This window comes from Python bivittatus, unplaced genomic scaffold (genome assembly GCF_059951505.1).
Source record: "Python bivittatus isolate LINGU-HERP-01145 unplaced genomic scaffold, Pbiv_v1 ctg000170_np1212, whole genome shotgun sequence".
NCBI lineage: Eukaryota > Metazoa > Chordata > Lepidosauria > Squamata > Pythonidae > Python > Python bivittatus.
Genome location: NW_028277039.1, coordinates 1,176,157 through 1,200,759, shown reverse-complemented (window position 1 = coordinate 1,200,759; position 24,603 = coordinate 1,176,157). Strand labels below are relative to the sequence as shown.

Genomic DNA, 24,603 nt, shown 5'->3' with positions numbered 1-24,603 from the left:
TAATAAGGGCATGAATAACTCTGGCCGGGGCATCATATTCCAAAAAAGACTAGAACGGGTGAGCCAGCCAATTTGGGTAAAGGCTTTCCTGGCCATGGCATCCACTTGCTGCTCAAGCAAGAGTTGTAAGTCCACCAGAACTCCCAAGCACGGACGTGCTCCTTCAGGAAGAGTACATCCAGAGCTAATACAGGAGCTGACACGGATGGTTTCTGAACAAACAGCAGCTCTGTCTTTTCGAGAGTCAGTCTGAGCCTGTTCTGTCCCATCTACTCCAGCCTAGCCCCAGACCCCAGACCCCAGGACCTCCACTGCATCTCCTGCATACTGGTGATTCTTCACCCTGAACTGAGAGAGGACCTGTTCCAGAGCTCTCATATAGATGCTAAATAGGATGGGCCAGAGAGCTGGCCCTGGAACCACCCACACAGAAACGGTAAGACCTTATCCTTTCCTCTTCCATCCACTGCCAACTGGACGTGCCTGCGGAGGAAGGATTGGAACTGCTTAAACAGTGTTCCAACATCCAGTTCTTGCAGGGGGTCCAGAAGGATACCATGGTTGATGGTACTGAATACCGCTGAGCGGTATAGCAGGGACCAAAAGGCTTGCACTCTCTTCATCCAAGCCCAGCCTCACATCATCCACAAGATCAACCAAAGCAATCTGTGTTTCATGACCAGGTTTGAATCCTGACTGAAAAAGGTCCAGATAATTTGCTTTATCAGGGATTCTCTGCAGCTCACACCCCCAGATACACCTCCTCCAACCTTCACGCAAAGGGGAGGTCAGGTGTTGAGAGGAAATGATCTAACACAGCTGAACTGAGGGTGGGTTTCTTCAGGAGAAGCATACCACTACCTCTTCAAGGCATCTGGTACCATCCTCTCCGTCAAATAAGAATTTACCACTTCTCAGAACCAACTACCTGTCATTTCCTTGGGTGGCCAAATGACCCAAAAGGGCCTGGAGTCGCAGCCCACAAGTGGCTGAACTCATATCTGTCTGCTTCCTTGGAGCCTAGTGCGAGATTTTGTGGGGGAGCTGGGAAAGGAATGGAAAAAACAACAAGCAATCATGAGATAGGTGAGTCACTTGACAGCTGTCTCATAACAAGCAATTTCATCCAGGTGGTAGGAAATCTGGGAAGAAGCATTTCAAATTGTTCTAGAGACTCCATCTTAACTAACTCACTATAAGTAGAAGAAGAGATTCCTCTTACAGGTTCCAAGACTCTGTCTTTACTCCAGACTTGCATAAAGGTAACTTGCTGAAATCCCTGTAGTTCTTGCTTCCTCGATCTTGACAAGCTGCATGGCCCTTGACATCTATAAAACCGAGAATCTTCTCAAGATATCACCCGTCATCTTATTGGATTCTGCTCATGTGACGTTTAACTCGGAGTGGTGATGATGATGATTTTGTCAGATTTTGAAATCTCCCTACCTTTTACTCCTCAACAGGTTTTAGCTCACGCTGCTGGATGGCATTCCACTGATACAATAAGGGGAGATAAATAATATTTATTCCCACAGTGCAGGTCCAAACCTGTGTTCAATCTTACTCATTTCTTCTTTTCTGCCACTGATGCTATAGGCTCCTCTTCAGCTGCCTCATCTCCCAGGGCTCCCCAGTAAACCAAAGAGCACCCTTGGATCAGCAAACTGGGAGAGACCAATTGGGAACTGTACCAGCTCAGTGGTGGCTGTAGGGTGGAAGGGTGGGGGTCTCAAACTGCCTCTCCTGGTAGGTCTCTGGGTCTTCACACCTGGGTCCTGTTTGCTGTCATTAGATCGGGGAATCTAGACAAAATAACTGGCTTTCAGGGATTTCCAGGGTCCTAACATTTGAAAAAGGGGGGGGCGGGGGCATTTTATGATCAAAGCAACCATTAGTTTTCTCTGGTTTGTGGAGAGTGGACCAGTAATGTAAAAGGGTTTCAGTTTTGCCGACTTTCGTTATCAGAGAGGATTCAGAGAGAATAATCCATGATGGTGGGAATCAGGGCCTCTGGGGAGGCAGATTTTTCTTGTAACTGCTCCATGCTGTTGGTTGTAAAGAAAGCTCACACGGTGGTAGCAAGGGGCCACGGACTCTGCTGCTTTTGAGGACGTTTAGCTTGCAGGACAAGGTATCTGGGTATTGGAAATACGTTTGCCTTAGGAGTCAGAGTGAGTAAAGACAACAGAACAACATGTTTATCTGGCTTCTTGGCCTTGAAGCCTTCTAGATTCGTATGTCCTGTTCAGAAGGAGACTTTCCAAGACGTTGCTGTCATTCAACGGTGTGCAACTGCTTTCCCCATAAGATGTAATTCTGCACACCTGATGAGAGTTGCTAGGAGCAGTAGCCCTATGGATGGCCACTGGTCACTCTTGCCAAGATCCACGCTGAGAATCATAGATCCGCTGCTCTGTGACTGCCCAAGGTAGGGGTGTGTAAGGACTGGGGTGGAGGGGAGGAGAAATAGAAAGCTAGAGCCTCCTAGCCGGAGGATCAGAGAAAAATATTCAAGTGGCAACAGCTCTGAAGAGGCAGAAGAGTTTAACAGATCTTCCTGAGTCCTTTACCCTAAATTGTTTACTTTGGCTCCCATGCCAGGGAGGTATTATGGCCTTGAACTCCTCCAAGGATCACAGGTGTCCTGAAAGGAGGTTACCATTTCAGATGCCACAGTTTTGCCCCCTAGAAGAAGCCAGGGACTCAGGAAAAGAAGCCAGACTTTAGGGTGGCTAGTGGCTGCTCTTAAAAACCTGGCAGGTTCACTAGACCAACGGGGAGCTGGCTTGTCTCCCTGCTTTAGCTGGGACTCCTAAAACACGCGTTCATTCCTGCTCCCGGCCTCGACTTTGCCTTCGCGTTTAGGTCTCTCCTTCTCACCGCCTGCTCTCTCGTCATCCTGTGGTTGCCCCTAAACATGGTGGAGCAGAATCGTAAGGGCAGGTGCAGCATCCAAGCTGAGTGCTTGCGTGAGTCGCGGGCGGTGTTAGTAGGTCGGGTGTGTTCATACGTAAGCTGTGCTGAGAGGGGAGCCTAGCCCCCTCCCCCTCCATCCCGCACTGGCGAACCCGCCAAGGGTGTCATGCGGACGGAGCATCCTTCCTTCGGCCAGGCACCAAGGCGGAGGGGGGCTGTGGAGAGCTTTGTGTTTTGTTTTGACCGAAGACGGAGGGAGCAAATAACAAAAGAGGCGCTGCTGAGCAAGAGAAGGTCAGCTTCCCCAGGAGGGAAGAGCGGATAGCGAAAAGGGCAGAATTTGGAAGTGCCAAAGTGCCTCCGCTTGTATTTTAAGGAGCTCTTCTCTGTGTAATAAACTTTGGGACAGCAGTGGATTAGAACTGAGATTAACAATGAAGCAGCAGCCTGGAGGCAAAGAGGGCACTCCCCAGGGATCCTGGGGTTGCATTCCTGGAGGGGGAAACGGCCCTCTGAGAATCTCCTGGAAGCAGCAGAGGTCAGTTGCATGAATTGCATCCAACAGGAAGGCGAAGCAGGAGGATGCCTTGGCGCATCTCCCCCTTCATCCCTGCTTGCTATTGGAGGAACAGCCCCAGTATTCTGCCCGCTAGCGGCCATCGATCAACCTGCCAGCCAGCTGTCGATCCTGGCAAACCCGGGGCTCTTGGGGGGTTAGTGCCCCAGTGAGGAGCTGTGGTCTAAACTGGAGATCCTTGCTAGGATTGCATGAGCAAAAACTGCTTCTGCTCACACACATCAATGCATGCATTTATGGAACCATCTCTGGGTGACTGAAAGAGCAAAGAAAAGTTGTTGAGAAGTTACTCTTTTTCAACTTGTCAAAAAGCAGGACTGTCTCAATAGGTTGTAGTTACCTGTTACTTAATAAAGGCATCTTTTAAAAATTGTATGTTGGCTCTCTTCTTTCACTGGCTCACAAATGCTAGAGCTGCAGTATTACTGCTGGAATAGGGCCAGTTCCTTGCGAGGGACTTTTCTGAAGTGTGTGTGTGCCTTCGAGTCAGTTTTTGACTCCTGGGGACCACCTGGACAAGCCCCTGCAGTTTTCTTGGCAAGGTTTTTTGGAAGTGGTTTGTCATTGCCTGCTTCCCAGGGCTGAGGAGTAGTGACTGGCCCAAGGTGTCCCAGCTGGCTTTGTGTCTGAGGTGGGGCTGGAACTCAGGGTCTGGAGCCTTCACCACTAGACCAACTGGGGGCTGCTGTATAATGAAGTTGCCTAGCAGCAAACCGCACCCTGTCTGTGGAAGGATCCTTTGTCAGTCCACACCGAGACCTCTCTTTGCTACGATGATCAATGTGACCCAGGTCCTTCTGCAAGTCCTTGGTCAGACTGAGAAATGCACCCCTTGGCCAGAGTGCTGGGAAGGCCCTCACGCTGGCTTCAGCTTAGGCTCAAAACAGCCATCCTCTGAGTGCTGCTGCATTTGAAAGCTACCAGCACTTTTGTCCTGGGATTAAAAGGGTCACCAGTTGATCGCTGTTTAGGATTCCTGGGAAAATTCTAGAAAAAAATTGCAACCACTTAGAAATGAAGAAGGTGATTACCAAATTTGATAAAAACACATTTTATTGCTTTCTTTGACAACATGACTAGATTAATGGGCCAAGGGAATGCTGTGGATGTGGTGTACTTAGGTTGTTTCAGTAAGGGCATCTGATAAATCAGACTATAGCCTCTTTCTTGAAAAACTGGAACAATGCGGGGACTTCCGGGGGAGGTATGGCCAACTGAAGATGGCTCTGCGAAAGCGAACCCGACGGCTGTAGCAAAGACAAAGGAACGGGTGACTAGACCGATTCCTTGGAACCTCTCCGGATGAGGAGAGGACAGGAGATTGTTCACACGTGTTCCAAATGGCTGCTCCTTGTGCGGAGACTATAGGTCAGTGGTTTTCCATGTGTTTGAGTATCGGGAGACAACGGGATTAGGCATCTTGTCCAGAACCGCAGCGGAGCCTTTTAAAGGACACTAAGTTCGCAAACTTCACTTTCTAATCACTTTTGGAAATTGCTCATTAACTACTTCTAAGCTATTAGAGACCCTCAGAACAACAAGTTTGAAAATGCTGGGTGAATCTGTCTTCAGTCCTGAACAAAAGAAAATTTTAATCATAAACTTAAGAATTTAGAGAACCTGAAATAAATAGCAGAAAGCTAAATAAGATTTTGATCTTAGAAAGTTATAAATGGACTAAGGCCCAGATAAAATTGGAATATTGAAACTTTTACAATAAGATTTTGGAATTAATTATAAAGAACAAACAGCTTCTCATGGGAAACAGACTTATTTTGGTATCCTGGCAATTGCAAGTTATAACAAATGATAAGTGATGATTTTAGAAATTGGACACTAGAGGGGACTAAAGATTTTAAGCAGAAGAAAAATAAATACAAGCCTGATGTCAGTTAATACTGGGACTTACAAAATGATACAAAACACTATTAACATCGGAAATATTAAAGGAGATCTTTGAAGAAAGAAGCCAGAAGTTAATAACTACAATATCAACACTGTCAGGAATGATGCCTGCTTCTATAGCTAGATTATATCTAAAAGATGTTAATGAAGGAATGACGGATGCGGAACAAATTTTATCTGACAAGATAAAGTACAGAATGTGGAACTACAGATGACAGGCCAAAAGAATGATTTGGAAACTGGATTATTTGGAAACTGGATTACTGGATTATGCAAAAGAAACTGGCTTGAAGTTTTAAAAATTAAAAATGGAAATACAAATGATAAGCCAGGAGAATTACCTGGAAAATATTTTCTTATTGGATCTACAAAAGTTAAGATTAAAGCCTTAAAGAAATGTGTGTGATGGGATAAAGAAGAATTGAAGAGAAATAAAATCCTACGACAATATCTGATTGAATGAAAGATTAAGACTATTGGAAGTAAAAGGAAGGAATATAAAGTTGATTTATTTGATCAAGGTTAAAACAAGATTTTTTTTTTTTTTGCAATGTTCTGGCAACCCTTTATGGACTTTTTTTGCTAACACCAGGATTCAAAAATGGATGTTTTATGGATTTACTTATAGATAAGGGATGAAGAGATATCTGTTTAACCTTATAGGGGGTGAAGAGGTATTAAATCTGTTTATACTTGTTGTGATAAAGATTGGAAGTCACTTCTTTATATATTTCTTTTCTTTTTATTATATTCTCTTTTTTCTTTTTTTCCTGCACTTTTTATCTTTTCTTCCCATTCTCTTTCTCTAAGTTTAGTTTGTATTAGTTTTTACTATTGTAATTAAAATTCTTAATAAAAATTATATTTTAAAAAAACCTGGAACAATGTGGGATGGATGGTCCCGCTACCAGGTGGATTCACAGTTGGGCTGAACAGCTGTAGCCAACATGTGGTCTTTTATGGGTCTGTGTCTGCATGGAGGGAGGTATGCAGTGGGGTACTTTGGGGTTCCCAGTATTCTTCAACATCTTCGTAAATGATCTAGATGAGGGAGTAGAAGGGATGGTAATAAAATTTGTGGATGACATAAAGCTGCAAGGGGATCGCTAACACCCCAGAAGACAGGCTCAGGGCTCCAAAGGATGTTGGCGGTCTTGAACGATGGTCCCTGTCCCACAACGTGTCGTTCAGTGGAGAGAAATGTCAAGTTCTGCACTTAGGCAGGAAAAACCAGATGCGCAGGTACAAGACAGGCGGTTGCTGGCTTACATAGTACTTCCGAGAAGGATCTGGCGGTCTTGTTAAACCAGAGATTCAGCATGAGCCAGCAATGTGCCACTGCTGCCAAAAGAGCCAGTGCAGTTTGGGCTGCGTCGACGGGGGGGGGGGAGCGTCAGGACCCCGGGAAGCGGCTGTTCTGCTCTGGTCAGACACGCCTGGAGCCCCGTGCCCAGTTCTGGCCACCGCCCTGCAGAAAGGACGCGGAGGAACTGGAGGGGTGCCGAGAGGAGCCCCTGGAGGGTGAGGGGCTTGGGGCCAAATCCCACAAAGAGCAGTTGGAGGGCCTGGGTCCGTTTAGCCTAAAGAAGAGAAGGCGCCTGAATGCAGTCTTCCAGGGCAGAGGGCGTAGATTTATTCTGCAAAGCTCCCGAGGGCAGGACAGAAGCCGACCGGTGGAAGCTTTGCGGAGGGAGACCCAGACTTGCAATCAGGGGCCAGTTCCTGGGCGTGAGAACAGCCTGAAGACTTGGAAGACTCCATCCCTGGAGAGGGCACGCAAGGTTCCTGCCCAGGGCAGGGGCTGGACTAGACAGCCTTAAGGTCTCCTCCCACCCTCGGACTGCACGACTTGACGGGTGCGCGAAAGCCCCAGGCTGGGAAAAAAGCTCCCCGGGCGCCCCTTCCGTCCTGCCGAGGCTGGACGAGATGGTCTCCGGGGCCTCCGCTCCAGAGGGACCCTCCCGCCGCGTCGCTCGGCAACCGCAAGATGGCGCTCGCCGCCCGTAGGCCTGGGCCGCGGCGGGGGGCGGGGCTGAGCGCGGGCTGAGCGCGGGGCGGGGCCGACGAAGAGCGTCCCCGGTCTCCGGCGGGCGTTGGGGCGTTAGTTCTCCGTCCCGGGTGAGCGCGCCCGGCGGGGAGAGCGCGACGCCGCGGCCAGGAGGGACCAGGAGCCGCCTGGGGGTGGCGCCCGAGTCCCCCGCGGCTCCCCCTTCCCCGGCGAGGGGCCCGAAAGCCCGCCGCCGCCCCCGCGCTGAGGGAGCGGGCTCCGAGCGCCGCTGGCCTGGCCGCCCGCGGGAAAGCCGGCGCCCTCGCCGCATCGGCCGCCCCTGCGGGCCGCGCGGCTCCCATCGTGGCGACGCTCCGGCGTTGCCTTTGAGACGCGGCCGCGTCGCCTGCGCGAGCTGAGGCGGCGCCGCCGTGGGGACGGGCGCCCGACCCCGAGTCCCGGGGGCGCCGCCGGCGCCGTCATCCGCGGCCCCCGCGGGGTGCCCCGCTGCCCGGCCGGGGGTCTGCGGGGAGACGAGGGGCTGGGGCAGGATCCGGGGGGAGGGGGCCCTGCCCGCCCGCCGTTCGGAGGAAGGCCAGTCGGTCCTGCGCCGGCGAAGCTCCCGCCGCCTCTTTCCGGCCGGCTCCCACAGCCTCCCCGCTGAGCCCCTCCGGGCCGTTCCTGACGGACGTTGGGGCTCTCCAGAGGCCTGGCTACGGTTGGGCTCCTGGAATCCTGGGCTGGGGAGGGACCGCTGCCCAGAGCAGGGACCTTCGGAACGGCCCAGCCAATGCCTTGCAACTCTCCGGATCCGTGACTTTAAGTCTTTCTCATGGTCAGGAAATTCCTGCTTATTTTCACTATGGATCTCTCTGTAAAGCTTCCACCCGCCGGAAACCCTTCCAGAAGGCTTCCAAACCCGTCACTTAGTGATACTGCTCTTCTCTGCGCTCTTTCTGGTTCGTCAGGATCTTTCTTGTATTGTGGTGACCAGAAATGGACACACTTACCAGTGCAGCACACAGTGGAGCTACCTCTTTCTGCGACCTTGGCATTGTGCCTTTGTTGATGCAGCCCAATATTGTATTAGGTCTTTTGGCAGCTGCAGAACACGGCTGGCTTTTTGCGGCGGCAGGTTTTAGGTACACTCAGCTAAGCTGTTGTTTTCCTCTAGCTCTTTAGTTTCTCAGGTTTGTTCGGCCCTATTCAGCTCTTAGCTCAAAGGGAAAAAAATTGGCTCAGGACTGAAGAACTGCAGCCAGTTCCAGTCCATAGGAAGAAAAAAATCCAGTGTCTTAATGGCTCCATCAGGGAGGGCAGAAGGGGCTCTTTCAAAAGAAAGGTGAAAGGGAGGGGCTTCAGGGGATTCTTTCCTCCGCGACATCCAGGGCCCTTCCTCCCACACAACCTGTCTTCCTTCCCACTCAGCTAGATATGTAACTCAAAAGAGTTATGTGCTGTTTGCTAGTGTGGGGTGGCCCATAAGGTGTGCCATCTTTTGTCTCTTGGGCATAGGTGGCAGTGCCTGCCTGCAGTGGGCCTCAGGTCGGAGTAGTGCCAGTCATCCTTATTGCTCTGCTCTGAGCTCATCTTAGTTTGTGGAATTGCTCTTAAATTGAAGTGCCTTGAACTGGTCATGCTACTCAAGGTGGAGTTTGACCAACACAGAACAGTTCTCAAAACTCAAGTAGTTTCCCTACTAGTTCCTCCAAGGAATTCCTGTCCCCCCCCACCTCCCACTGTATAATCACAACATATTATAGTTGTGATAGATTGGTTTGAGAGACAGTTGCCACAAACTCAGCATTATGGAATGACTGGATTTGAATCTGGATCTTCTCAGTTTTAGCTACTACTCTGTACTACTACACAGGCTTTCCCAGATTTTACATGTATTTCTTAATCCATTTTTATAGCTATCATAACTGGCAAAATGCAATGTTGGGTGGCTTACATTGAATTAAAACAGAAAATAACCAAATAAAACAACAGAAAACACAATGCAACTGAGGCCAGCCATGTTCATCTCAGCCATTACGGATGGGCTCATCTAACACCCTGTCACAGTGCCCATAGGAAGAGCCAGGTTTTCAAGGCTGTACAAAAGGCCAGCAGGGTGGCTTTGTCTGAAGGGATCTCTAGATGAAATCTCCAGAGCTAGCACTTGAAAAAACAGTAAATTTGAGGGCTTTCTCTGACATCATAACTTGGGATTTTTATTAGGAGATTTTCTTTGAAGTGCGCAAATCAGCCTTAGTCACAAGGAAATGGCAAACTCTCATGCCTGAAGCAGATTCCGTGAAGTAGGAGGATCTTTGGATTTATTTGGAGATGACAAGTTAATTGTTGTTAGGTGTGTGCGTGTGTGTGCTAGCAGAACTGCTGATGCTGCACAATCCTGGTTCTCAGGCCCTGCAGCACTGAAGCCACAGCAGAAGTTTTTACAAACCGGGAGACAGTAAATCTGGGTGCATTTCTTTCCCACTGGCAGAATAACCACAGTCTGCTAACAGCATTGTCTCACAGAGCAAAGTAATCAGATACGCAGTGTTCTGCAGTGGCTTTTCTGTTAGCATTCAAAACCTATGAATTTGTAAAAAGTTTGGAACAGCACTAGGCTCGTTAGAGTTCCTAGCCTTTGTGATGGCTGCAAATGTGTGAGCTGCGGACTGCTGAATGCTCTCATCAGCCAGAAGGGGCTCTGGATAAGGGAGACACATGGAAACTGTTCTCTTTGCCCCCCCCCAAAATACCCGCCTTTTGTGCCACCTTAACTGCATCTCTCTGTTGACCTGTGCCTCTCACCTGTCATGCATTCTCCTAATTGTCATAGAACTTGACGCTAATATAAGGGCAAATAATGCAATGTTGTCATATACATTTGTTTCATCCGTGTGATATGTTCTGAATGAAGGGGATTGGTGTTTGAGTCTAGTTCTTGAGTTTATTATCATGACACATGATTCCAGGGCACAGCCAGAGCTTAGAACTGTCCCCGGCATTGCTCATGGTTGGTTTTTGGGGGTGGGGGTGGGGGTTGTACTACAGTCTGTGCTGAGGACTTCTTGTGGTGGTGTGAAATTTTCCAGCAGTAGCATAATGTCTGCGAAGGTGCTTTTGTGAGTCTTATAAATACAAGTAAATAATAAACGTTCTGCCTCTCTCTCTCGCGTTCACATGCGCATGCCGTGTATTCTCTCACATGCTACAATAACAACAGTTTAACAGGAGCCACACCCTGTTCAGTCAGGAAAGTTTTTGCAGTGTAAGCTGTCTGCCGCCACTCCGTCGAGACTAGGTGAGGGCTCCGCTCTGGCGGTACAGGAGCTGTGCTTGGGAGAGTTGGGGGTTTAGAGTAACAAGGAGGTCCACAGTTCTTCATGTTAGCAGCCCGAGAGGCACAATTGCTAGCTGCTGCGTCTCATTCTCTTGGTAGGATTCCCAGTCGCTGGACAGCTGCATCCAGAATATCCTCTCGGCACTTTATCCTCCCTTTGAGATCACATCAGCCACAGTCCTCTGTCAGGTCTTCGATGTGGTGGAGAAGACGTACAGCGGGGATGGCTTGCACTACCTCCTCGACTTCCTGATTCCAGCCAAGCACATCTTGCAGTGGGTCCAGCAGGATGCTTGTGTGAGTATCTTGCTGCATCCAGAGGGACCTGCTAGCCTGGTAGGCCCAAGCTGAGTGCCCAGAAGACTCTCCCCCATGCTCACCAGCAGCACCTAGGAATGATGGCAGGTGGGGAGGCCTCCAGGAACCTAATAGCCATGCTAGGTCTGTAGCCAAGAAACCCTGAGGTTTGTCCATAGCATTACAGTTCTTCTCATTGTAGAAGAATTCCTGATTGAAGAGAAAAATATTGCAGAAGCTTTCAAGGGCCTGAATTGTCAGATTTTTATCATATTAAACATATATAACTTGTATTTACCAAAATAATGATTTTGCAGACGACTCTTCAAAAAACTGCAAGTGTTAGCAGGTTTATGTCAGCCGCTGCCATGCAACAAATGTCAGGCCTGACTATTAGCAGCAAAAATAAATATTCTGTGGCTCACTGCTGCTGTTTATGCAAAACAGAAAGAAAAAAGAAATAGGGCATGTGTGACAGGAGCATTACTCCCTTGAATAGGTTTACCTGGATTCTAGAGCACTTTGCTTGCAAGTGAGCAGATAAAGTTTCTGTGGTGGCACTGCAAATATTTATTTATTTATCAATTTATTTATCTATCAAATTTATATATGCGCCCATCTCACGGATGTGACAATATTCTTATTGAGACAATGCCAAGAGACTCAGATATCTTGAACTCACTTTGTTAAGTCACAATGCCAGCAAAGTTGAGGGTCCCACCTGGGGACAGTGATGGTGGTCATTTTCCAGGCTCAAGTGTGACCATGGAACTTAGCCAAGACTGCTACTTGAATGGGGGGTTCAAATGGCTTCTTCCAGCCTCCCAGTAACTTTTTCCTTTCCATAGGGCTCACCTGGGAAATGAGCTAAATCTGCCTATTTTCCACTATTTGGCCCTTGTCTGTGTAGGACTTACATTCCTTGTTTTATCCTTGTTCAAATGAAGTATCTTTCCTAGGCGGTTAAGGAGACTTGTTCACAGGTTGGACTGGAAGACCTCCAAGGTCCCTTCCAACCCCATGATTCTATGTGTGCAGATCCAAAAGCTGAAAACTGGCCAAGCAAGGAAAGACTCAACATGCACCCTAAAGGTTTGAGCAACAGAGGTCATCGGTCTCCTTTGGAGGAGGGGAGGAAGCTAAAAAGTTCTACAAGGGATCTACTGCAGATTTCTCTGCCAGTTTCTCTTGTCATTGTGGAGAGATGTGTCTAGTTAAATTCTTTCTTCCTGATACTCTGGCATCCATTGCTTCTAGTCAACCTTTCCCTCTGTAGCCTTAGGACCAGTGCCTTTCTTGCTCCTTCTGCTGTTCTTCTCTGGGAGCAGAGCCATGTGCAAAGGCAACCTGGAAAATACATAATTAAAAGTATAAAAATGGACTGTTTTACTTGATCAGATTCTTTTTTCAATGCACTTTTTCTGTATTATTTGATGCCCAGAGTCTAGCTGGATTGGGATGGGTTACATTTTTGTTAAATAAATAAAAAAGGAAATCTGTACCAGAATGTGCCATCTCTCCAAACTTTCCTAGAGGAAATATTTCTTAATTAAAGTATTATCCTGACCTTTGTTGGGCCTAGTCATCCTTCCAAGTAGTATTCATCTTAAATTCATACTTTGGGAAACTTATTTTCAAATAACTTTTCAAAGGAGGAGTCACTTAAGGTGTTATTAAACTGGCAAATTCTGTTTGCCCCAGGTAACGGTCTAGCTGTTGTACTCAGAACCACTTGATATTTCCAACTGGATTTCAATAGCGAACTTTCAAAATGTAGGATAACGCTACAGTACTGGAAATTATGACTATACATGCTTCAAAATGATTTGGAAGAATTGCTTTAGACTTCATATAAGGGTGAGCACAGCATCCCTTTGCTACTAATTAAAGCAGGCCTATCTTTTGCCAGGGTTTTGCATGAGATGGAAAAAAGATGCATCTGCTTTAATGAGATAGCTCTTTAAGCGACTTCAAACAATCACATCTTTTGTTAGCCTCGTGTGGAAGCCTGACAAAAGATAGGTCGGCTTTAATTAGTAGAAGACTGGTGCGAGGGTCACACAAGGTTTTCATCTTCTAAATAATTTTCTGAAGTATGCACACAGCCCTTTTGAAAGTAGTAAGTTAAGGGAAATCCATGCTATAGTTCTGCTTTATTCCACAAGTATGGATAGCTTCCATAAGTGCATAAGTGTTTGTTAGGTTTAATAGCATATTTAAGCTACTATCAATCTGAAATATCTTTCCTTAAATTATGGGATGCTTATAATTATGGCATCATTTCCCCATGGGTGGGTGGGGTGGTATTATATTCTCCCTTGTTGAGAAACTACTTGCAGACAATTCATCTGATTTTTCTTATTCCATAAGGTTCAGTATTATGGTTTGCTCTTCCGGCATGAGGGCTGGCCCCTTTGCATTCACGAGAAGATTGTAATCCAGCTGGGTTCTCTCAACTGGCGGATCTTGAGACCAGGGGACTTTTACCTGCAAGTGGTTCCATACTTGAAAAAGTCTCCACGGATCATAGTGAAGTGTTTGGCTGAGGACAAACATAACGTGGAGGAGCTTGTGGTACCTGAGGCCTCTTACACCTCTGTCTTCACTGTGGAATGGCTGAACTCCATCAACAGAAAGCGGCTGGGAACCGTATTGGAAAACTGCTTGTTAGCCACGGAGGATGAAATATTCCGAGTACCTTGGGACAAAATAGTCAATCCAGAATTTATCAATAAGTCCCAAACAATTGAAAAAAATAAAAATGCACATTTTACCCTAGTGACTGAGAAGTCTCCTGCTCTGGACTTTCCAGTGGAAGAGCCCCAAAGCAGCTGTCTTTCAGTGGGATCTGACATTTTTCATGAGACCAACTCATTTACAACCATAATGAAGGAGCCTGCTGATAAGGAATGTAGAAGCCCAGAGCTTGGGAAGGACTGTGAAAGTGATCTGGAAGGAGAGTGTGTGGACTTGACAGATGCCTCATTGCCTACATTTGGGCCCCGCGAAGGATCTTTAACTCAGCCCAGCACATTCCATTGGCTGAAAGCCAAGGACAGTCAGAACAATAGTCCTTGCTGGGGAAATTGTGCTGGTTCAGCTCTTGCATCAATGCCATCTGGGCAGCTGAAGACTTCTGACATGCAGACAACTAATGTTGCATGTTCTGTAAATAATGGAACACAAAGTGACAAATTATTCCTGAAACATCCTGGAGATCCAGAGAAACTTCCAGCCTCTTTGATTCCCACTATCATTAAGGAGCTACCTTCTGCCAAGACCTTACAGGCACATCCGGAACATGAGCTTGATTGGAGGTATGCCATGTGCAGTTACAAGGATGGAGAGGATGCCGAATGTCAGACTCCAGAGACAGGGGCTTCCGACACAACAGGAGGCAGCTCAGAGTTACCCAAGTCTTCCTCATCCTGTCCTGATCTTTTGGGTGTAGCCAGAATGGGCAGCAGTTTTCTGACAGAGTGGGAGAGGAGTAGCTGCAAGGAGGATTCTGACAGCTCTAAACTAAGGCTGGAGAAAAATGCATTTTCTCCAACCATAACCAAATCATCACAGGTGGGATCCTTTTCAAGTATGAGAGTAGCTGACAACCACTCCTCACAGAAACAGTCAGCAGAAGTTAAAGGTCAGTGCTCTGAATGGTTAGAACAACTACATCTTCTAGAGCAGATGGAAGGGACGCAAGTAGACCAGTTAACAGAGTTGGGCAATAGAATAAGCATGGAGGGAAATCACCAATGGCAGACTAAACAAATGCTCCCTAAGAATGAGTGGCAACTTAGTTCTGGAGACCCTTTAATCCTGAAAAGGCAGTCAGAAAGATCCTTTTCCTGGAAGGCAGGGCAAGAAAATGTGGACTGTTGTCAACAGCAAGTGGAAGACAGTATTCTGCTTCCTGGTTCTGAGGCAGTGCTGAATAGCCCAAGAACAAAGCTGAAAGAAAACAGCAACAGTCCTTTAGCAGAAATAGTTGGACGTGCAGAGGGCACTTGCAGCAACATTGACCAAGACAATGCTGCAGCATGTTGTGTGGATCACCCATGTCTGTCAAGCACACCAAATACTTTGTTGATAGGAATTTCCAAGAAGGTGGAAAGCTTGACACTGCAAAGAGGACAGGGCAGCCAAGCTCCTTCCCCAAAAGAGGAGTCAGGCAAGTGGGCCTTCCTGAAAGTTGGACCCAAATCTATCCTTGAAACTCAACCCAATGAACCAGAGATGAACTCCATAGCATCCCCACTCCCAGCATTACTACCGGCTGTGAAGTTGCCAGATTACACCAAGCATATCTCAGATGGGGATCAGATCACAGGTATGATTCATTAGGGTACTTGGTCTTATGAAATGGTCTCATGACAGATTGAGTGTACAAGATAGGGCCTCTTTCAAGAATATGAGAAGATCAGGAAAGGGAATTCAAGCTTATAATTCTGTAGTGATTAATTGCAGAGATCAGCAACCTTTTTGGCTGGTGGACATGTTTAGAATTTTGAGAACAAAGAATTATCTTAGGCTTTGCCCATTCATGACATAGCTGCCATATTGGACATGGAAGGTCACTTAATTACCAGACCAAACTCCCTGTAGCTCCCTAGATGCTTCCTATAATTTTGAATTTATCTTAATTTTTTTTGCTGGGCAAATTGGGCATATTTAAAAAATAGCAGTAATCACCCTAAGCTATAGTAGGCTGATTTTTATTTTCTAAGAATGCCTATCTACGTTATTGGAAATGAAGATAATGCTTGGTGGCTATTATGATGCGTGCTAACTTCCAATTTAATATTCTAAACTGAAGTCTTTTTCTCCTCAAAATCAGGAAGGGCACAAAGCCTGGGTGGGGCCAAGGGAATTGTCCATACATGGGCATTGTACTGGAGACTTCCATTTTATTGCACAGGAATGAACTTGCTAGCTGGGTATAGAAGTGTGCATCTTGGCAATTACTGAGCTAAATCAGGGGTGGGTAATCCAGAACTCCCAGATTATCCTGCCAAAATTTAGCAACACACAAAAGTTGTGATGACATGATTGTTCACAAAAAAAGAACAAAAGTTCTCAATCACCCAAAAAAGGTGTATATCTCATCCCCTATACATGTCATCCCTGCTGGGATATGACTGCATCATTGGCTAGTGCCTGGGGAAAATCTTTTAAAGTGATGAAGCAGCAATTCTGACCATTTTGGCTTTCAATTTACTTTTTTTTCCATCTGAAAAGCAAGTTTTAGTCTGTATGGGAAATTGCAGATTTCTGTCCCTTTGATGGATAAAACATACCTTTTTTACCTTGTCCCATGCAGTTCATTGACTACAGTTAGTTACTGTTTCTGGTAGCATTAGATGTTTTCTAAAAGTTACTCATCCAATACAGTAAGTAACTCCTGTGAATTTCTGATGAGTATTATCCTCAGAAGTGGGGGGTACTCAGAAGTGCCACTGATCATGCATAAGGAGGTGCATGAGACAGCCTCTGTGTTCACATAAGCAAGCCAGAGGGGTTTAACATTGTGCAGCCTCTTTCTCAGGGCACTTGCCCTTCTTACCAGCTAGACAGTTGCTGCTCAGCGAGTCCCCCATTGCTGTTCCCAGGGGTTGGGGAGGAGGATAGGATGGCTGTCAAGGGCTACATCATGAGTGAGGGGAGAATCAGTGCTTCAGCCAGCCAGCCCCCCCCCCCCCCCAATTCTTGCAGTTTCCTGGCTTTGCTTGCTTTTGCAGCTAGGAGAAAAAACAGATGGGAAACTGCCAGTCCTGCAGCTCCAGAGAAAATGCTGCAACTCTGTCTTCTTGGAGCTTGCTCTGGAGTGGCAGCTAAGCCAAAAGTCAATCACCTAAGCTTACAAGGAAAAGTCATATGGCATGTGGGCTGATAAAGGTGTGACACTAATTCGAGATCAGTGCTGCCCTTCTGTGTGAAAGGAACCTCAGTGAATTGCTTCACTAAAGTTTCTGTCTTGATTTTCTCCAAAGACTAATATTTTTTCAAAAGAGGTTTATGCATGTTGTGCCTTGTAGATAAATAGTAGTTAGCATGTAAATCTCCTCTATGTGGGGGAGACATTTTTATTATGGAAAAGGGTGGGAATTAAGAAGAAGGTGGGATTAATATGCCTCTTGTTCTTGATGCAAATGAATCTTAAGGCTGCTTTTTGATAACGTAAAGAGACTAATCTTTGTCATCTCCATTAGTCATCTCTTGTGCAGAGAGGAGAAAACTTAAAATTAAATGCCAGTGCAAAGTAGATTTTTTAATTTTCTCTGTACAGTTTAGCACTCAGTCGACAGTGGGTTAAAGCAAAGACTACATCCTCAAAGTCACATGAAAGTTGACTTTTTAACACGATTGATTGATTATATGTCATCAAATAAGTGTTGACTCTTAGCAACTACATAGGTAGATATTCTCCAAGATGATCTCTCCCCAACCTGGACCTTCAGTTTTCCACCAGTGCACCCATTGCTGCTGTAATTGAGTCTATCCATCTTGCTGCTGGTCATCCTCTTCTTGTTCCTTCTACTTTTCCCAGCATTATGGACTTCTCGAAGAGCTACGTCTCTGTGTAATGCAGTGCTTCCAAAACTTTTTCCTTCATTACCTAAAACCGCTTATTAGAAGGAGGGTGCTGGTGGGTGCATGCGTGCAAGTGAAGGGGGGAAGGAGGCGCGGTGCATGCGAGTGAAGAAAGGCCTAGATGGGTGAGGAAGATTTGTGACTTGCAACCTCCCCTGCTGGCTTCCCCATTGACTTTGCTTGTGGGAAGCCGGCAGGGAAGGTTTCAAATGGTGATCACGTGACCCTAGGGCACTGCAACCGATCGTAAGTGCGAACTGGTTGCCAAGTACCCCAATTTTGTTCACGTGCTGCAATGGCTAGAACTTCAAGGACCAGGTGTAAGTCCCTTCCTTCAGCACTGTCATAACTTTGAATGGTCACTGAATGAATTGTTGTAACTCGAGAACTACCTGTATTATAAAAACAATATCTTCATTGTCAGTTCTAAGGTTGGTTGCTAGACCTGTTGTCATTAGTTTGGTCTTCTTTATATTTAATTGTAGTCTCACTTCTTCACTGCATCCTTAACTTTCATTACTAAAGCTTGCATTTTCAGCTACCAGAATAGTGTTATCAGCACAGTGCAGATTATTAATGTTTCTTCCTCCAGTTTTGAAACCACACTCATCTTCTTCCAATCCAACCTCCTTCTATATATATTCAGCATATAGGTTGAATGAATAAGGAAAAGGTACACAGCCTTGTTTCACTCCTTTGCTGACCTGGAGCCAATCTGTTTCATCATGTTCAATCTGTCCTGCCATAAGGACTATGAGATGTTCTGGGTTTTGCATGAGGATATGAGATGTTCTGAAATTCTTATTTTCTTAAGGACATTCCACAGCTTGACATGATCAACACAATCAAAGGCCTTTCAATAATCAATGGAGTACATATTGACTTATTTTTGGAATTCTTTGACTTTCTCAATTATCCTGCATGCATCAGTAATAGTGACTCTTGTTCCTTGGCCTTTTCTAAAGCCAGCTTGAACATCTGACATCTCTCTTTCCATGTAGGGTTCTAATCTGCATTGGATGACCTTAGGCATTAGTTTGTTAGCAAGTGAAATCAAGAATATTGTATGATAGTTCACTATCCTTCATTGTTATTGGTATGTACACCCTGTAGCCTACTGACTTGGTAAAGATCAGAGTGCTGACTTAATCTCATCATCCAGTCCTAGAGGATAAATAGGAAATATCTTTAAAGGTATCTTGGAAGTTTTTATTTATTTGGTAAATTTATATAGCTGCCCTCCAAATTGCAAATTCAGAAAGCCCTTCTGAAGCATCATGAGAATGGCACATGCTATTTGGAGAAAGGCGTGAATGGCCTCAGGAAGAAGGCCTAGCACAGCCAGCAGTTGCCTCACATAGGGCCAGGCTGGGCTGTGTCGTCAGCATCAGAGGAGGCCGGCAAAGGCCAACTGGGTGCAGCAGGACCTGCAGAGTGCAGGGCAGCGGCGGTGGCTGGAGCTTTGCCCTCTGGCGCTGGGGTGGCTGGCCGTGGTGTGGGGCTTGAGGCGGCACTCCACAGCAGCAGCAACACTGCCACTGAGGAGTACCACTGTGCAGGGCAGCCAAAAGGGCAGAGATGAGAGGGGAGATAAGCAGGGGGAGTTGAAGCACCCCTGCGGTCGTAAGTGCAGGCGGGTTGCCTAGTGCCCAAATTTTGATCATGTGACTGCAGGAGCACTGTGATGGCCATAACTTCGGAGACCGTGCATAAGTACCATTCATTCATCTCACCATAACTTTGAATGGTTGCGAACTTTGAATGGAACGAACTGTCATTAAGCAAGGACTACCTGTACTGCTATATTTCCTCTCAGTCTTCTGTTTTGGAAGCTAAATATGCCCAATTCCTTAGGACCCGGGGCTTGATTTTGAGACCCTTATCATCCAGGTTTAGACTACAGAACTCAAAATCACTGCCCAATGATTTTTCACTTCAACAACACACGTACTGACCTAAATATGGTTCCAGTCCAAGAGAACAACAAACGGGAATGGATACATTCAACCATTTCTTTGTTAGATCTACAAAATAACAGGGCCAGTCCATTCCTATTATGGCACAAACTGCAGGTTCTCCATTCTTAGGTACTTTTGTAACATCGGACATATTTCACATAGGAGACTTTTTACCTTGGCTCGAATTGGTGCACTATAGGCAAATACTAGTCTCTAGTCTACATCAATCATATGTGTTTCTGCTCAGATACAGAGGTTGTCAATAATCCATATATTGCTACACTGCTCATTGTACCACCCATGGCATCTGGTACTCATAAACCCAATTATCTGAACTTTTAGGCACCTTTCTGATGAAGAAAATACAATCTTCCTGCAAGACCTAACTTGGACAACCACTAAAAGGTTGCCAAGTTTCTATCAGTAGTAATGATTTGCAGAAGCTGGTTGATAGCCTCTTCTTGTTATTATTTGTTTAAGGTTTGGGGGTTTTTTCTTGTATTTTAAATTTTGTATTTGTGTTTTATTGTTCTGGGACTGTAAATAAAATAAAATAAAATAAAACATGTTGCTGGAGGATGTTTCCTAGTTTTTAGGAGCATTTATCCACATAGAGAAAAAAAATATGATTATGAATTCCTGCATGAACCTCTAGACTTAAAATGTACATGGCATTGTTTAATCTTCTGGCTCCTTGATACATTGGGATTCATAAAATATTTGAGTACTATATTTTCCTTTAGCCCAAATGAGTCCGGAATAGGGTGGGCTTCATCTGGAAAAAGCAGAAAGCATCTCTCTTGCCCATTACCCCTTTGGACACTCCCACGTTCAATTTTTAAAGATTATTTTTAAGATTAACATAGAAAAAGAGGGGGAAACAGATATGCAGATACAAAATTCTTCAGTGTTTACAATAATCAGCAAACCTGATTCATTCAGAGAATGCCCAACTTCAAAATACATTTTTATACACTAGTACAGTATGCCAGCTGACAGGTCGATGGGCTGGAGGAAGTTTGTGAGTTTTCCCACACACCTCCCCCATCAACCTGTTGACTGGGCTGTTTTTGGACAGAAGTTACCAGTTTTAAAGAAGGTTGATAGACTCATAGATAGGTTTATCCCTTCTTGGCTTTCAAAAGATTGGTAGTTCTGTTTTCAGAAATAGCCCAAGTGGCAGGTTATTGGTGTAGGGCACCTCTGGAACAGTAATCTATCATTCAAGCAGCTTGCTGCAGTATGGGAAGCAAGAAGTGTGGTAGGAAGCCAACATCTCCAATGCCAGTGCAAAGAGCAAAGAGACATGAGCTGGCAAATGCTTTTGTCCTGACACAGCGGTGCACAGAAGGATAAGTTTCCAAGTGTGCAAGCTAACCAGAGTGTTTGGCAGCAGATGCAGACAGCTCTGTGATAGCAAGAGGGATGCTGTCAAAGCAGAGGTATTTCATCACAGAAGGTAGACCTCATTGGGTTTGTTTTATTTTTAACTGTCATTACCAGTTTAGATCCATTGCAAAGGGACAGGATAAATAAATGGCTACTTTCCCTCTGAATGCAAATGGAAGTAATTAAAATATAGCATTGAAAGCTGTTTCTTTTTACAGAAACATCATTGAATGGGACAGAAAATGCTAATGAAGGAACTGGCAACAGTAGCTTGGTACTGACCACTCCTTGTGGCTCTGGAGAAAAAGACCTACCCTTGGCTGTGCAACCAGAACTCCCATTCTTTCCATCCAGTGGAATTCTGGAAACAGCCCCCTTGCCAATGCAGAGTGTGAATTGGGAGATGCTTCGGAGTGGGGTTGCGTGCCTGCCAGGTAAAGACCATGTCCTAGAGAAGCCTCTGTGGGCTGTTGCTGTTTTTTATGCTTTGTGAAGAGCAAAGAGAAAGTTATTTGTATATATGAGAAGCATTTTCAGTTTCTCACTGTAGATTGGGTCTTTGAGCACCTCCTCCTCAGCTTTTAGCACTAAAAACAGGAACACAGAGTGTAGGCTCCTCCACAGACAAGTAGCAAGAGCCTCTGCGCTGCTGAGGGATCCCACCTTCCTAGGACAACCATGGTCTGGACTTCCCCTGTTACAGAGGAGAAGTGGGCAGCGAGGGTGTCTAAGGAAGGACAGGAGGAGCTGATGTTTGCAGCGGTCCTTGCAGGAGTGAAGCAGTAGACACGTGGATCTGTAAGCAGAACTATCCTGAATGGCCCCCTGGGGCAGCGGCCAGTCCATGCACCCTAAAATAGTTTTTGACTCTCTACCGCTCTACTCTCAGTGAAGATCTGGAAGTCTTTGAATTGCCACTTAAGAAAACAAGTGGCAGTCTATATGGGCCCCTCAAGAGTCAAATTCTGCTTTCAGAACCAGATTGTGTAGGTCTGAGTTTGTTTTTTTCCTATTCTGCTAGTCACTTTCAACTTCTACCATCCTGCTATTCCAAACACTTTGAATTGTTTGTATTCATTCATTCATGACATACATTGGAAAAAGCTGTTTCTCTGTTCCTTAGAAGGCAAACCATGGGCCAGTTCATTGGTCATAATTTTTGCCTAATTAGACAAATTAAATCGAGCCTTTTTCTCAGGTACCAGAGACAAATACGGACATGCGGTGGTCATCATCACAATGAGGAATACATTTTGGGTATGCCCGGACTGCAATGCCAGCGAACTAACACGTCTTCTCCTGTATTTCTACAGCATTCTCAGGTTTGTGGGATGGCTGGGGAAGGGGAAAGGGGAAAGACCGATATGGTCAGCAAGTCTTCTGCTACACGTAATACTATAACTGTTCTGTTAGCTCATGGCTTATCTTTTTCATCTCTCATAGTTGTCTGAAGGGGAGTTTGTATGAATCCAATTTTAAAATGCTGCTTAAGTTGTTTTATGCACAGATGCTTTGATTGGTGGCTTAGGTGTTCCCTTAAGTGTCTCCTAGTCCAATATTTATGTCCCTCCCTTCATGGCTATAGTTTCTGTTAGAAGACCCTGATCACTTCCTCTTCCCTATGTTTCTTCAGAAATATACATAGCCATGGGAGGAATATATAAATACAAAACAGTTTCTGTATGAAGCTATTTCTTACAATGGTTTTCAATCTGTGTTCCAGAGCCCAACATTGGTCTGTGGGGATAGTGCAGATAATCCATATTATGGGTATTAAAATGAATATAGATTGAATGCTTAATGGCAAGGTCATAAGTGTCAAATTTTGGCAACTTAGACAGAAATACCAAACTTTCTTGGGGCTTGGGCCATTTTGAAAAATCAGTTTTAGAGTCCTCTAGATATAATTTGGGGGATGCCTGTAGGTGACAAATAAACTTTGCTATGACTATGGGAAAATAAGTAGAAAAAATATGCTTATTACCATAGAGAGCTTCAAAAATTCACCCACACAGTTTTATGACTAGATTGCCAGCCAGTGGAGGATCATGGATGTGGCTCTCAGTTTGCTTTGATATTTCAGTGTCCTGTGGGCAGGAATTGCTCTGCACGAGTGAGATTCTTCAGGAGTCCCAGATACTACATGTCAGATATACCACTATATTGTATTTACTGTTCTGTGTGAATATACTCTGATCTCCTCACGGAGTACTTTAAATAACTATAGACCCTCATGGCACAGTTTGAAACTTGGTGGGGGAGCTACAGTTATCCATAAGAAACTAACAAAATCTGTTCCATTGCCTCTGGCCTGGTGAAGACTGCCTGCCTGCTTGCCCTGAGTCTTGTGACCTGCAAGATAAGAGGAAGACTTGCTTCTGGACTCAGCCTAGGGAAGGCCTGAGGAAGAACGGAGGAAGTCTTTGCATTGGGAAGGAACCCGCAGGGGAGATATTGAGGGAGCAGCTTGCATGCATTGGTAGCAACAGTGCCCGTCTTCTGTTTCCTTTCATCCTCAGGTCGGAGTGCAAAGCCTTGGGCTTAACTGTCCTGATAGATGCCCGGCAGTGTTCTCCAGTCCCAGCTCTCTTTACAGCTTTAGACACCTTGCAGGTAAGGCTCTGCCGCTGATTCCTTTTTCCACTTCCTTCCTTTTTCTGAATCCCACTTTGCCATTGCTGGGTGCCCGTTGGGCAGACAGAACCATTGTTTTCCTTTCCCAGTTCTTTCCCAGCGTTCTCTGGATGCCCTTTTCCTTGGTGTGTGGAGCATACAGCTGCAACTGAGCTGTGGGGGGAGATGCCAGCAGGAGCGGAGGGCAAGCAGATGCCACTTCCACCAATGGCATGTCTGTTTTGTGCGTGGCTGGAAAGACTTTTCAGGGCCTGCTCTGTCAGGGGAAATAATAGTAAGCATTAGAAAGGATGGTGACCAAGAAGCACCTTTGGGCAGAGTCCAGCAGTGATAAGATGGGGTTGGGATGGCAGAGGGCAGGAGTTGAAGAAGCCTTTAAGCCAAATATAGAGATGTTTCTGCCCAGCCACTCCTTCTTGTGTTGCTCTTCCATGGCTTAAGATGCTAGAAACATTTGGATAAGGAAAACCCTGCCTCAGGTGTGAAGGGGTTGGCCTACCAGGTAAGTGTCTGAGATGCTGGCAGCACTTTCATTTGGCCTCTTCCTTGTTGTAGAAAAAAAGGTTGCTTATGGTGCAAAGGTTACCAGGGAAATGGAGAGGACGTTTCTGCCAATCCTTATTTAGTTGGATTTAAAAGAAAACTTTTGACTGGAGCAGGAGTCATAGAAAAATAAATTTTATCATTGCAGGATACCATCCCACACTGCATCCATAGAGCCCTGCTGCTTGTGGAGAAAGATCACACCTTCCAGATAGAAAAGCCAGCTTCTGTGCAGGTGCGAGGAGATTCAGACCTCAGGAATCCTCACCTATTTCAACCTTTAAAAATGTCTAGGGTGGTTTGATTCTGTAGTTCTGTATTCCAAAGCTTTGGGTGAATTACAGGCATGATTTTGTAATGGATTGGGGAGGGGTATAGCAACCCCCCAGAGCAATCTTCCTGTCACTTACAGTATAGGCATATGTGTTCATGCAGACATGCTAAACACCCAGCAGGTTGCTCAGGCAAG

The 24,603-nt window shown here is 45.8% G+C and overlaps 1 protein-coding gene across 1 annotated transcript in view; it reads left to right on the top strand.

Moving 5' to 3' along the window:
- PLEKHG4 (pleckstrin homology and RhoGEF domain containing G4) overlaps positions 1-24,603 on the top strand; it is a 98,477-nt gene that overhangs the window by 20,182 nt on the left and 53,692 nt on the right. The window contains exons 2-7 of the mRNA XM_088135467.1: positions 10,822-11,019; positions 13,390-15,349; positions 21,176-21,391; positions 22,156-22,279; positions 23,477-23,570; positions 24,283-24,369. Coding sequence (XP_087991593.1) covers positions 10,822-11,019; positions 13,390-15,349; positions 21,176-21,391; positions 22,156-22,279; positions 23,477-23,570; positions 24,283-24,369 — 2,679 coding nt within the window. The remainder of the gene's footprint in view (positions 1-10,821; positions 11,020-13,389; positions 15,350-21,175; positions 21,392-22,155; positions 22,280-23,476; positions 23,571-24,282; positions 24,370-24,603) is intronic.